Source organism: Bombina bombina, chromosome 4 (genome assembly GCF_027579735.1).
Source record: "Bombina bombina isolate aBomBom1 chromosome 4, aBomBom1.pri, whole genome shotgun sequence".
Taxonomy (NCBI): domain Eukaryota; kingdom Metazoa; phylum Chordata; class Amphibia; order Anura; family Bombinatoridae; genus Bombina; species Bombina bombina.
Genome location: NC_069502.1, coordinates 73,493,833 through 73,506,296, shown reverse-complemented (window position 1 = coordinate 73,506,296; position 12,464 = coordinate 73,493,833). Strand labels below are relative to the sequence as shown.

Below are 12,464 nucleotides of genomic sequence, written 5' to 3'. Positions count from 1 at the left end.
TGTGATTCATTTTACTTTATATGGTAAATTAGGGGAAACATGACAAAATGATATCAAATAGCATAAATAAATACATAATACAATAGCACTTACTCTGAATTTGAAATGAGAAGTAGAATAATTGCAAAGTTAATCAAATCCCCTGTATCATGTGACAGCCATCAGCCAATCACAAAATGCATACATATATATATACTTGTGCTTGTGCACATGTAGGAGCTGGAGCCTCTGCATATAAAAAAATATACACATTTTGATAATACAAGTATATTGGAAAGTTTTTTTTGTTTTTTTAATTGCATGCTCTGAATAATGAAACTTTAATTTTGACTTTAGTGGCCCTTTAATATACCAGATGAGTGTAAAAACTTATGGAATACATTAACACCTTACTTGCTACAATTGTTTTTCACTGGGCAAACTCCGTCCATTCACAATCCAGATGGGATACAAAAGTAGACAAAGCTAGCTACTGTTATTTTGGTAGGAAAATCCCCCTTGTTTTGCAGCACTTATCCCCTCTGCTGGGACCAATTAGGTACATATATAAATAAGTTACTAAAGTGATCAGACAATGGCCTAGATTAAAAGGTTTTTGCAAGGACCTCAATGTAAAGGTGAAGTTGTGTTCAAAGTTCTTTTATCATTGCCTCACCAGTGTGTTGCGCATTCCTGCAATTACCATCTATAGATGTGTGAGGGCCCAATACATGACTTGTTGCACATCAAATGCGAACACTAGCAATGCGGAAAACCCATAAATACACCCACAACTCACTTGCAAAATGACTCATGTAAATGTGTGTAATTGTTTTGTTATGGTGAAGTAGTCTGGCTGGATAGAACAAAATGAGTCTCCAGCAGTTGGATGTGGGCGTTTCAGAGTGTTCTAGAGGAGTGGCTGAGATTTTTACATTGTTCTAGAATGCAATCTAGTCACAGACGTGTCTTGTCGTTCAACATCACAGTGTCATTTGTCTTTTATGGCAGTTTTTGCATATGTTAAGGGGCACTGTTTCATAGATGGAGGTTTTTTTAATTTTTTTGTTCTATAACTTGTATTTTTAAAGGGACATGAAACACATTTTTTTTTTCTTTTTCAATTCAGATAGACCTTATAATTTTAAACAACTTTCCAATTTACTTGTGTTACCAAATTTGCATCATTCTCTTGGTATCCTTTGTTGAAGGAATACCAATGCACTACTGGGAACTAGCTGACACATCGAGTGAGCAAATGCCAGGAGGCATATATATGCTGTTACCAATTAGCAGCTAGTTCCCAGCAGTGATGTATTTTTCAAAAAAAGGCTAAAAAGAGAACAAAGCTAATTAGAAATAAATGGGGCAACTCTCCACTGTAATGAGGGACAAGTGGGAATTAATTTGTAATATTGAGGCAACTTTTTTCAGCAAGATATTAATCTCACTAACAATGGCTAATTGAATCTCAGCCATTGGCTGTTTAGAATGTAGCAGGGTAAGGCCTGTGAAGTCTGCAGTCCTCAATACCTACCCACTATATAATAACAGTATGTTGCAATGTTTTTACTGCACATAATTAAAGGGATATGAAACCCATTCTTTTCTTTCAAGATTCAGAGCGAGCAATTTTAAACCACTTATTTTTTCTTCTTTGCTTTATTCTTTTGATATTCTTTGTTGGAGCAGCAATACTCTAGTGGGAGCTAGCAGAACACATTAGGTGAGCCAATGACAAGAGGCAGATATACACAGCCACCAATCTGCAGCTAGCTACCAGTTTTGCATTGCTGCATCTGAGCTTTCCTAGGTAGATACCAGGAGAACAAAGCAAATTAAATAGATGTTAATAGGAATGTTTTAGCAATCCAGTGTAAAGCGAAGAGCTGTAGATAATCTGGCCCTTTATCATCAGGTATAGGACGTTTCTCACAATATATATTTAATCACAATATAAACAATATATTTGGAGAAAGCACACCTAGCTTTAGCATGTAGTGAGAACTGGTTGCCACCCGTCCCAGTATGACCAGTGCAGCCTTAGAATGATGTGTTATGTCCTATGTCATCCTCTCACTCTCCGTGGACTCCACCCTCTTTTCACACATAAGGGCATATTTATTAAGCTCCGTATGGAGGTTGATGCGCCGTGTTTCCCGCGAAACTTCAGGCTTGCTGGAATCAAGTTATGAAGCAGTGGTCTAAAGAACGCTGCTCCATAACCTGTACGCCTGCTCTGAGGCAGCGGACAGAAATCAACCCGATCTTATACGATCGGGTTGATTGACACCCCCTGCTAGCGACCAATTTGGCCGCAAATCTGCAGGGGGCGGTATTGCAGCAGCAGTTAACCAGAACTGCTGGTGCAATGATAAATGCAGAGAGCGTAAGCTGTCGGCATTTATCGATGTGCAGCGGACATGATCCGCAATATCGGATCATGTCCGCTCGCACAATAATAAATAGGCCCCATAGAGTTCACGCCTCTGAGCTTCACTGTCTTGGTCCCTGTGCCTGTAAGCAGGGGCTGGTCCAAAGATGCAAATAGAAATGTGAGAGTAGTACTGAGAGCAACAGCTGGCAGAACAGAACAGCCTACGCTGCTTAACTCTGTAAACCACTTGCCGAGGGTATCTTTGTGGTTTGTCACTATCTACTTCTGCATTTGTTAACTGTTAGGATCTTTGAACCCTGGCCTGCGCAAAATGCTCTAATTATTATGCTGAATCACGGTTTCAGAAGCACATACTGTATCATTATTTTGTAATCTATAAATATGTCCATTCTGTAATTATCTCTGTCTTTTCCAGCTTAGAAATGACTACATGCAGCAGTATGCAACAAAAGTCAGCGAAGGGATGGCATTACAGCTGGGATGTCTGGAACTCAGGTAAGGAAAGTAGTTATTGCTAGGCATGTTATCTAGTATTTCTCAACCGTTGTCCTTAAGTGCCCCCAACAAGCCAGGTTTTCACTATAGCCGAACCAGTGCACAGGTGAAGTAATCAGCTGAGCAGTAACCATGGTTACTAACCTGCTCTTCTCACCCATCAGCTGATTATTTCACCTGTGCACTGGTTCAGCTTTAATGAAAACCTGGCTTGTTGGGGGTACTTGAGGACCGTGAATGAGAAACAATGACCTATTATATAATAAAACCATAAAGCTAGAGAATATACAGCATTTTGGAACTAGTGGGAGACAATGCAGCCACCAGAAAGAGACAGGGAATACAGCACCCTTAAATAGATAGATATATATTTATTGTTTATCAGAAGTATTATACATACATATAACAGCTGTCAGTCAGCATACAACAGGTATGCAAAGTGTAGCCACCTGTACCAATAAAACATCATAGAAAATAAACAAACTAGAAAGTATTAACAGACACCAGACTAATACTGGTTAAACAGATACCTGCAGAAATAGATAAGGCAATAGATATAAAATGAATGCATAACGTTGTATGTTTTCTAATTCAGTTTAGATGACTACCTATTATTAATAAGATAGGAAATCGCCCTGTTTATATCTATCCATCCACATAGCGCTAACCATAGATGGTAAGAAAAGGATTTTAAATAATGTTTTAGTTTAACTTAAGGGGGTCGATTTGTTAAATTTACCCCTAGGTCTCATTGTTTTAAAGAGTTTTATTTGCCGACCTTTAAAATAAACAGTATGTTGTATGAATGGAAAGCTTCAGTATTTGTTATCGGGAACATAGTGTTTCAATTTCCCCCGTATAACAGATTACTTTTAAAGAGTAGCATGGTTATGCTAAACAGGTACCACCAGATTTTCCATATCTTAATAACGCTGAAGTTATTTTTGCTCAAATAGACACATTTATTTTACTCACCTAGAAATTAGTATGTAATGGCTAGATTACAAGGGGTGCGCTAACTGTTGCGCGCAAGCAATAAGGTGTTTATCGCGTATTACAAGTTGAAAGTAAATGCATCCCCTTAAGAGCATTTGAATTTAACGCGCATCGGGATAGCGCAACTTTAGAGCACTGGATAACTGTTATGCGCGGCAAAAGATATATAACAATAGATGTCACCAATGCCTAAAATACAGCTTCAATGAAAAATAGTGGCTATGTCGAAATACAATAAATGTTATTCATAGTTTATAAAGTTTTTTTTTTTTTCCCCCTTAATCGGCTAAACAGAAAGAAACTAAATATTAAAGATTATTTATTTCAAGAGCTTAATGTATTCATTTTTGTTAAAGCAATGGGAAATTTGTTTGACATAATCATTTTTCTGCAGGAGGTTTTATAAAGATATGCCCCAAAATGCTCTCGAGAAGAGATCCAACTTTGATTTCTTGGAGTAAGTACATATTTTTTTGTATACATTTAATAGTATTTCATTTTAATTGTATTTATTTGTCTAGCAGAAATGATTCATTTTGTACCTCTTCAATTTTAGATCTAGTTATATTAATGAATGTGCCTGTTCAGCTGTTTATAATTTTTGCTCTGCATTATTTTAAATAGGTGAACATATTTTAGAAGGAAAATATATGTATGTATAAAAACAGACAATATGTGCTAAATACCAATAGTATTATATACCGATAGCATTATTTTAAAGGGACAGTACACTGTAAAATTGTTTTTCCATAAATGTATTTTAAATGACTTGTTATACCAACTGCAGAGTATAAAATATTTGAGAAATTGCATTTTCGGGTTTATTTGTGTATATGAAGTAGCTGGTTTTGTGCTTTGAAACCACAGCCTATTACAATGGGTTGAGCTTCAGGTAATATCAGATCTCATTATGTTATCACTTTTATGTACACAGACTTGCTTCCTTATCTTATATTTGTCTGGAACACCAAAGCTCAATTCATAGAAAGAATAATGGAAAATTATCATTTTATTACTTAACTATCATGCCCCCCACTGTGAGAGTAATCTCTTCTGCTGGCTGTGTTTACTTAGGCTTGTCAATAGTGTATACGCCAGTATCAAAACTTTCAGTATAGGTTGGGAAACCACAAGCTAAATCAGCTATTTCAAATGCTGAAATATGAGTAAAGGAGCTACTTGCAACCAATTTAATACACTCTAGCAGGTAAAAAGGATCATTGGGAATAATTTAAAGGGGAGAAAGTTTTTGGGTGAACTGTCCCTTTAAGGTCTTCTAATTCTGTGTGCTTTTTCTGAGGATAATATAGCTATCAATACCCTTTAATTAGGATTGTGTTAATCACATGGGTTCACTGTGAATGTTAAAAAAAGATGATCTGGAAAATAAAGAAAATACTAGGCTACAAACTGTAACGATCCAAATAGTAAGACATTTTACAATATACACAATAACAAGCTTTGATTACTTAAGAATATTTCACCAGTTTATATAGCCCTTAAAAGGCTAGGGGGTAGATTTATTAAGCAGTGGATGCTACTTTCTATGCCCATAGTTTCAGGCTCGCCTGAAATGTAAGTTAAGAAGCAGCGGTTATAAGACCACTGCTCCTTAACTTTTCCGCCACCTTTTAGGTGTTGAACTGCACACCCCCTGCTAGCGGCTGCGAGTGAGCAGGGGAGGCATTGCACAAGCATTTCACTAGAAGCATTTAGCGAGGTCGAGAGGACATGATTTACTACAGCGAATCATGTCCGATTGACCAATAATAAGTCTACCCCTAGATCTCAAGTGGAGCACAAATGCTCGAGCAGTGGTCTAGGGTGCGCTAACATCTGCATGTCGATAGTGTGAGAGCACTAAATCCCTTATCTAACAAACGTCTATTGGGGGTGTGTGCAGTAAATATCAAGTGGGATATCACTCAAGTCGATGGTCTGCTAAAGTGAAGGGTGAGCAAGCAGTGGAGTTCTTCATGTAATTCTGTGCTGTACTATTAATAATATGGTTTAGTCTTAAGAAGCACTACATTTTACAGCGATATTTTGAGTTGTGCTTAATCGCAACACTTTACTCACTACTTGTAATATGAGCAAATTGAGAGCACTAATAGCGTTAGTGATACTGCTATCCATTAAAAGTATAGAGTGCGCTAAAAAAAGTGGCAAATGCTTGACCTTTCTATAAATAGGATAGAACGATGACCCCCCCCTACATGATGAAGTAAGAAGAAGCAGTTGCTGGCTGTCTAAAAGAGGTTGAAGAAATAAGATTTGTGACTTTAGATAACAGATTACTTGGTGTAGTTAGTGTGTATTGCAGTATTTTGCATTGGGATAAGATTTTGTTGGAGTTTGCAGAGAGGAAAATGTTTTCTGATGCTGATTGTGTTAGGGGTTGGGATTATTGAGCTCTGGGAATAAAGTTAAAGGACTTTGGGCTAGATAAGTGGAGCGCTAAATACAACCTTGTAATACCAGCGAAAGTAATGTGCACTGGTATTACAAGAAAATTGCAATGTGAACACGAGCTCACGTTCATATTGCTAGGAAGCCTTGCGCTCACAAGAGCGTGCTTTCTTAGGCTCCTATGGGAGCCTCGTTCTGATCAGAACCTTGCACAGGTAAGGAGGTAAGTAGCGCAGCAATGGGCAGCATTTTAAAATGTATATGAATATATACAAAACACGGGTGGGGTCAGCACTCTCAGGCCGGACCGGGTACACATCCTATGACCCTGCAACATGCACAGCCCTGGGTGCAAACCAGCACTCTCAGGAAGCTGCACTGTCACCAAAGTCACAGGCAGTTAACCCCAGTCAGGCCTGGGTGCAAGGCCCAAATGGAAAATTAAAAAAAAAAAATTACAAAAAAAAAAATTTACAATTTTTTTTCTGTGTGTTTATATGAATATATACATATATATTTATTGAGAGAAGAGAGTTGGAACCTAGTTATAATGATAGAATTGTAAATTTAATTCTTGGGTGTTTTGCAATATGATAACTATAATATGTCAACTATTATTATTAAACACTCAAGGAGCTGTGTGTAAGCATCTAGAATACAATATAGTACAGTTTGTGACTACACTTGCTGAGTAAGCAGGTTAGTCACTAAAAAAGGAAATGCTTATATACACTGGGATAATATCATTTTAAGACATAAATTCTTGATTACTGTGACTTGAGGAGCAAGAATATTCCAGTGTGTTAAAAATTAACCTTTATTAGTTTCTTCTTGAAAAAGACAGCTTGTGTGGATGCTAATGCTGCCCTCGAAAGTTAAAAACACTCTCACTGTGTTTTGTGAATGAACAGCATTTGCTCTTTATATTAGAAAATTGCAACTGATCTTAGTACAGCTTTTAGCAATAGATTTCAAATGAGCAATTTACTAGAGAGCTATACTATATCACAGAATCCTCTTAGGAATGTTTGGCTCTTGAATAGTATAAAAATTATTGTGCTCATATATATAGAAATCTATATGTACTTGATAGATATATGCTCGAGCTCAAAAATTGCTGCTAGTAATGTAACAATCTAAAGCTTCTGATATGTCTGGGTACAACCAATCTATTGTGTACCTCTGGAGGTAACAGCCTTTAAATAACCAATGACAATTAATTACTATTAAAGTTAGTTGGTTTAACACCACTATGGAGTGGATAAATCTTAATAGTATGATAACAAGATATAATATATTTTATTGGTAGCTGGTCTCTCCGTTAGATAACATAGGTTATGGTGCTAAATGGCACAGTGTACTCTAAATGCTTAATGAGTGATACCTAGAGTAATATTCTTAATACTGCAGGGTGTGCAAAGGATAGCCTTCACAAATATATATAAGTTAATAAAATTTCTTTGGTTACAGACAAGCATATGAAAATGTTGCTGCTCACTAGATAATATTGTTCTACCAAATAGAGGGCTAGTGAATTATTGCTGGTAATATAAAGTTTATGAAATATATAGAACGTTATGTAACTGTATTGATTCTAAGCTCTAGTTAGAAGACTGATTCTTTGAAACGTATGTATTAGCTAATGCTGACTGCTGTTAGTATTGTAATAACACCTGAGGCTGAAACATAAATCTGCGTGAGAGAAAACGTTATCTCGCTATTTAACAGTAACAAACACCAAAACCAAAGCTAGATTATTTTGCTATGTTTAGCTAAATTAAGTTAAAGTATTGAGCGTGCTTGTATCAGCATAGAATTCATATATCTGGCATTTGCGCCTATACGGAGCTAAAGCTGCTAAGTCTGATGCTAATATTTTGAGTAAGGCATGCTGGTATTTCTATATTATAACAACACGTGAGGCTGATTAAAAGTAAAGGAGACCCCTGACGCGGCGTTTCACTAACGCTCGAGCATATATCTATCAAGTACATATAGATTTCTATATATATGAGCACAATAATTTTTATACTATTCAAGAGCCAAACATTCCTAAGAGGATTCTGTGATATAGTATAGCTCTCTAGTAAATTGCTCATTTGAAATCTATTGCTAAAAGCTGTACTAAGATCAGTTGCAATTTTCTAATATAAAGAGCATATGCTGTTCATTCACAAAACACAGTGAGTGTTTTTAACTTTCGAGGGCAGCATTAGCATCCACACAAGCTGTCTTTTTCAAGAAGAAACTAATAAAGGTTAATTTTTAACACACTGGAATATTCTTGCTCCTCAAGTCACAGTAATCAAGAATTTATGACTTAAAATGATATTATCCCAGTGTATATAAGCATTTCCTTTTTTAGTGACTAACCTGCTTACTCAGCAAGTGTAGTCACAAACTGTACTACATATATATTTACATTGCGGTCTATAGGAACACACAGTTCCTATAGACCACAATGTAAAGGCACTTTTCAGTGCCGTTTTTTTTTCTAACACCCCAATCCCACCAACTTTAAAGCCCCAAAACTGCCTAGTGCAGTTTTTTTTTTTAAATTAAAAAAAGCTAGATTTCTCCAACATAGGTGTGTCCGGTCCACGGCGTCATCCTTACTTGTGTGATATTCTCTTCCCCAACAGGAAATGGCAAAGAGCCCAGCAAAGCTGGTCACATGATCCCTCCTAGGCTCCGCCTTCCCCAGTCATTCTCTTTGCCGTTGTACAGGCAACATCTCCACGGAGATGGCTTAGAGTTTTTTAGTGTTTAACTGTAGTTTTTATTATTCAATCAAGAGTTTGTTATTTTAAAATAGTGCTGGTATGTACTATTTACTCTGAAACAGAAAAGAGATGAAGATTTCTGTTTGTAAGAGGAAAATGATTTTAGCAACCGTTACTAAAATCGATGGCTGTTTCCACACAGGACTGTTGAGAGGAATTAACTTCAGTTGGGGGAACAGTGAGCAGACTTTTGCTGCTTGAGGTATGACACATTCTAACAAGACGATGTAATGCTGGAAGCTGTCATTTTCCCTATGGGATCCGGTAAGCCATTTTTATTACAGAAAGAAAAAAAGGGCTTCACAAGGGCTTTTTAAGACTGTAGACATTTTCTGGGCTAAATCGATTTATATATAAACATATTTTATACTCCATAGCCTTGAGGAATTATTTTAATCTTGGGAATTATGTAAAATAACCGGCAGGCACTGTATTGGACACCTTATTCTATAGGGGCTTTCCCTAATCATAGGCAGAGTCTCATTTTCGCGCCTCTATTGCGCACTTGTTTTTGAGAAGCATGACATGCAGATGCATGTGTGAGGAGCTCTGATACATAGAAAAGACTTTCTGAAGGCGTCATTTGGTATCGTATTCCCCTTTGGGCTTGGTTGGGTCTCAGCAAAGCAGATACCAGGGACTGTAAAGGGGTTAAATATAAAAACGGCTCCGGTTCCGTTATTTTAAGGGTTAAAGCTTCCAAATTTGGTGTGCAATACTTTTAAGGCTTTAAGACACTGTGGTGAAATTTTGGTGAATTTTGAACAATTCCTTCATACTTTTTCGCAATTGCAGTAATAAAGTGTTTTCAGTTTAAAATTTAAAGTGACAGTAACGGTTTATTTAAAAACGTTTTTTGTACTTTGTTATCAAGTTTTTGCCTGTTTAACATGTCTGAACTACCAGATAGACTGTGTTCTGAATGTGGGGAAGCCAAGGTTCCTTCTCATTTAAATAGATGTGATTTATGTGACACAAAATTTAGAGAAAATGATGCCCAAGATGATTCCTCAAGTGAGGGGAGTAAGCATGGTACTGCATCATCCCCTCCTTCGTCTACACCAGTCTTGCCCACTCAGGAGGCCCCTAGTACATCTAGCGCGCCAATACTCCTTACTATGCAACAATTAACGGCTGTAATGGATAATTCTATCAAAAACATTTTAGCCAAAATGCCCACTTATCAGCGAAAGCGCGACTGCTCTGTTTTAGAAAATACTGAAGAGCATGAGGACGCTGATGATATTGGTTCTGAAGGGCCCCTACACCAGTCTGAGGGGGCCAGGGAGGTTTTGTCTGAGGGAGAAATTTCAGATTCAGGGAAAATTTCTCAACAAGCTGAACCTGATGTGATTACATTTAAATTTAAATTGGAACATCTCCGCGCTCTGCTTTAGGAGGTGTTATCCACTCTGGATGATTGTGAGAATTTGGTCATTCCAGAGAAACTATGTAAAATGGACAAGTTCCTAGAGGTCCCGGGGCCCCCCGAAGCTTTTCCTATACCCAAGCGGGTGGCGGACATTGTAAATAAAGAATGGGAAAGGCCCGGTATACCTTTCGTCCCTCCCCCCATATTTAAAAAATTGTTTCCTATGGTCGACCCCAGAAAGGACTTATGGCAGACAGTCCCCAAGGTCGAGGGGGCGGTTTCTACTCTAAACAAACGCACCACTATACCCATAGAAGATAGTTGTGCTTTCAAAGATCCTATGGATAAAAAATTAGAAGGTTTGCTTAAAAAGATGTTTGTTCAGCAAGGTTACCTTCTACAACCAATTTCATGCATTGTTCCTGTCACTACAGCAGCGTGTTTCTGGTTCGATGAGCTAGAAAAGGCGCTCAATAATAATTCTTCTTCTTATGAGGAGATTATGGACAGAATTCATGCTCTCAAATTGGCTAATTCTTTCACCCTAGACGCCACTTTGCAATTGGCTAGGTTAGCGGCGAAAAATTCTGGTTTTGCTATTGTGGCGCGCAGAGCGCTTTGGTTAAAATCTTGGTCAGCGGATGCGTCTTCCAAGAACAAATTGCTTAACATTCCTTTCAAGGGGAAAACGCTGTTTGGCCCTGACTTGAAAGAGATTATCTCTGATATCACTGGGGGCAAGGGCCACGCCCTTCCTCAGGATAGGTCTTTCAAGGCCAAAAATAAACCTAATTTTCGTCCCTTTCGCAGAAACGGACCAGCCCCAAGTGCTACGTCCTCTAAGCAAGAGGGTAATACTTCTCAAGCCAAGCCAGCCTGGAGACCAATGCAAGGCTGGAACAAAGGAAAGCAGGCCAAGAAACCTGCCACTGCTACCAAGACAGCATGAGATGTTGGCCCCCGATCCGGGACCGGATCTGGTGGGGGGCAGACTCTCTCTCTTCGCTCAGGCTTGGGCAAGAGATGTTCTGGATCCTTGGGCACTAGAAATAGTCTCCCAAGGTTATCTTCTGGAATTCAAGGGGCTTCCCCCAAGGGGGAGGTTCCACAGGTCTCAATTGTCTTCAGACCACATTAAAAAAACAGGCATTCTTACATTGTGTAGAAGACCTGTTAAAAATGGGAGTGATTCATCCTGTTCCATTAGGAGAACAAGGGATGGGGTTCTACTCCAATCTGTTCGTAGTTCCCAAAAAAGAGGGAACATTCAGACCAATCTTAGATCTCAAGATCCTAAACAAGTTTCTCAAGGTTCCATCGTTCAAAATGGAAACCATTCGAACAATTCTTCCTTCCATCCAGGAAGGTCAATTCATGACCACGGTGGATTTAAAGGATGCGTATCTACATATTCCTATCCACAAGGAACATCATCGGTTCCTAAGGTTCGCATTCCTGGACAAGCATTACCAGTTTGTGGCACTTCCGTTCGGATTAGCCACTGCTCCAAGGATTTTCACAAAGGTACTAGGGTCCCTTCTAGCGGTGCTAAGACCAAGGGGCATTGCAGTAGTACCTTACTTGGACGACATTCTGATTCAAGCGTCGTCCCTTCCTCAAGCAAAGGCTCACACGGACATTGTCCTGGCCTTTCTCAGATCTCACGGGTGGAAAGTGAACGTAGAAAAAAGTTCTCTATCTCCGTCAACAAGGGTTCCCTTCTTGGGAACAATAATAGACTCCTTAGAAATGAGGATTTTTCTGACAGAGGCCAGAAAATCAAAACTTCTAAACTCTTGTCAAATACTTCATTCTGTTCCTCTTCCTTCCATAGCGCAGTGCATGGAAGTAATAGGTTTGATGGTAGCGGCAATGGACATAGTTCCTTTTGCGCGAATTCATCTAAGACCATTACAACTGTGCATGCTCAGTCAGTGGAATGGGGACTATGCAGACTTGTCTCCGACGATACAAGTAAATCAGAGGACCAGAGATTCACTCCGTTGGTGGCTGTCCCTGGACAACCTGTCAC

The 12,464-nt window shown here is 38.5% G+C and overlaps 1 protein-coding gene across 5 annotated transcripts in view; it reads left to right on the top strand.

Annotated features, from left to right (window-relative positions):
* The window catches only part of PTK2B (protein tyrosine kinase 2 beta), a 607,866-nt gene that overhangs the window by 313,924 nt on the left and 281,478 nt on the right, over positions 1-12,464 (top strand). For all 5 annotated transcript variants that reach the window (XM_053709509.1, XM_053709510.1, XM_053709513.1 and 2 more), the window contains exons 6-7: positions 2,793-2,872; positions 4,263-4,325. In XM_053709509.1, the coding sequence (XP_053565484.1) occupies positions 2,793-2,872; positions 4,263-4,325 (143 nt within the window). The remainder of the gene's footprint in view (positions 1-2,792; positions 2,873-4,262; positions 4,326-12,464) is intronic.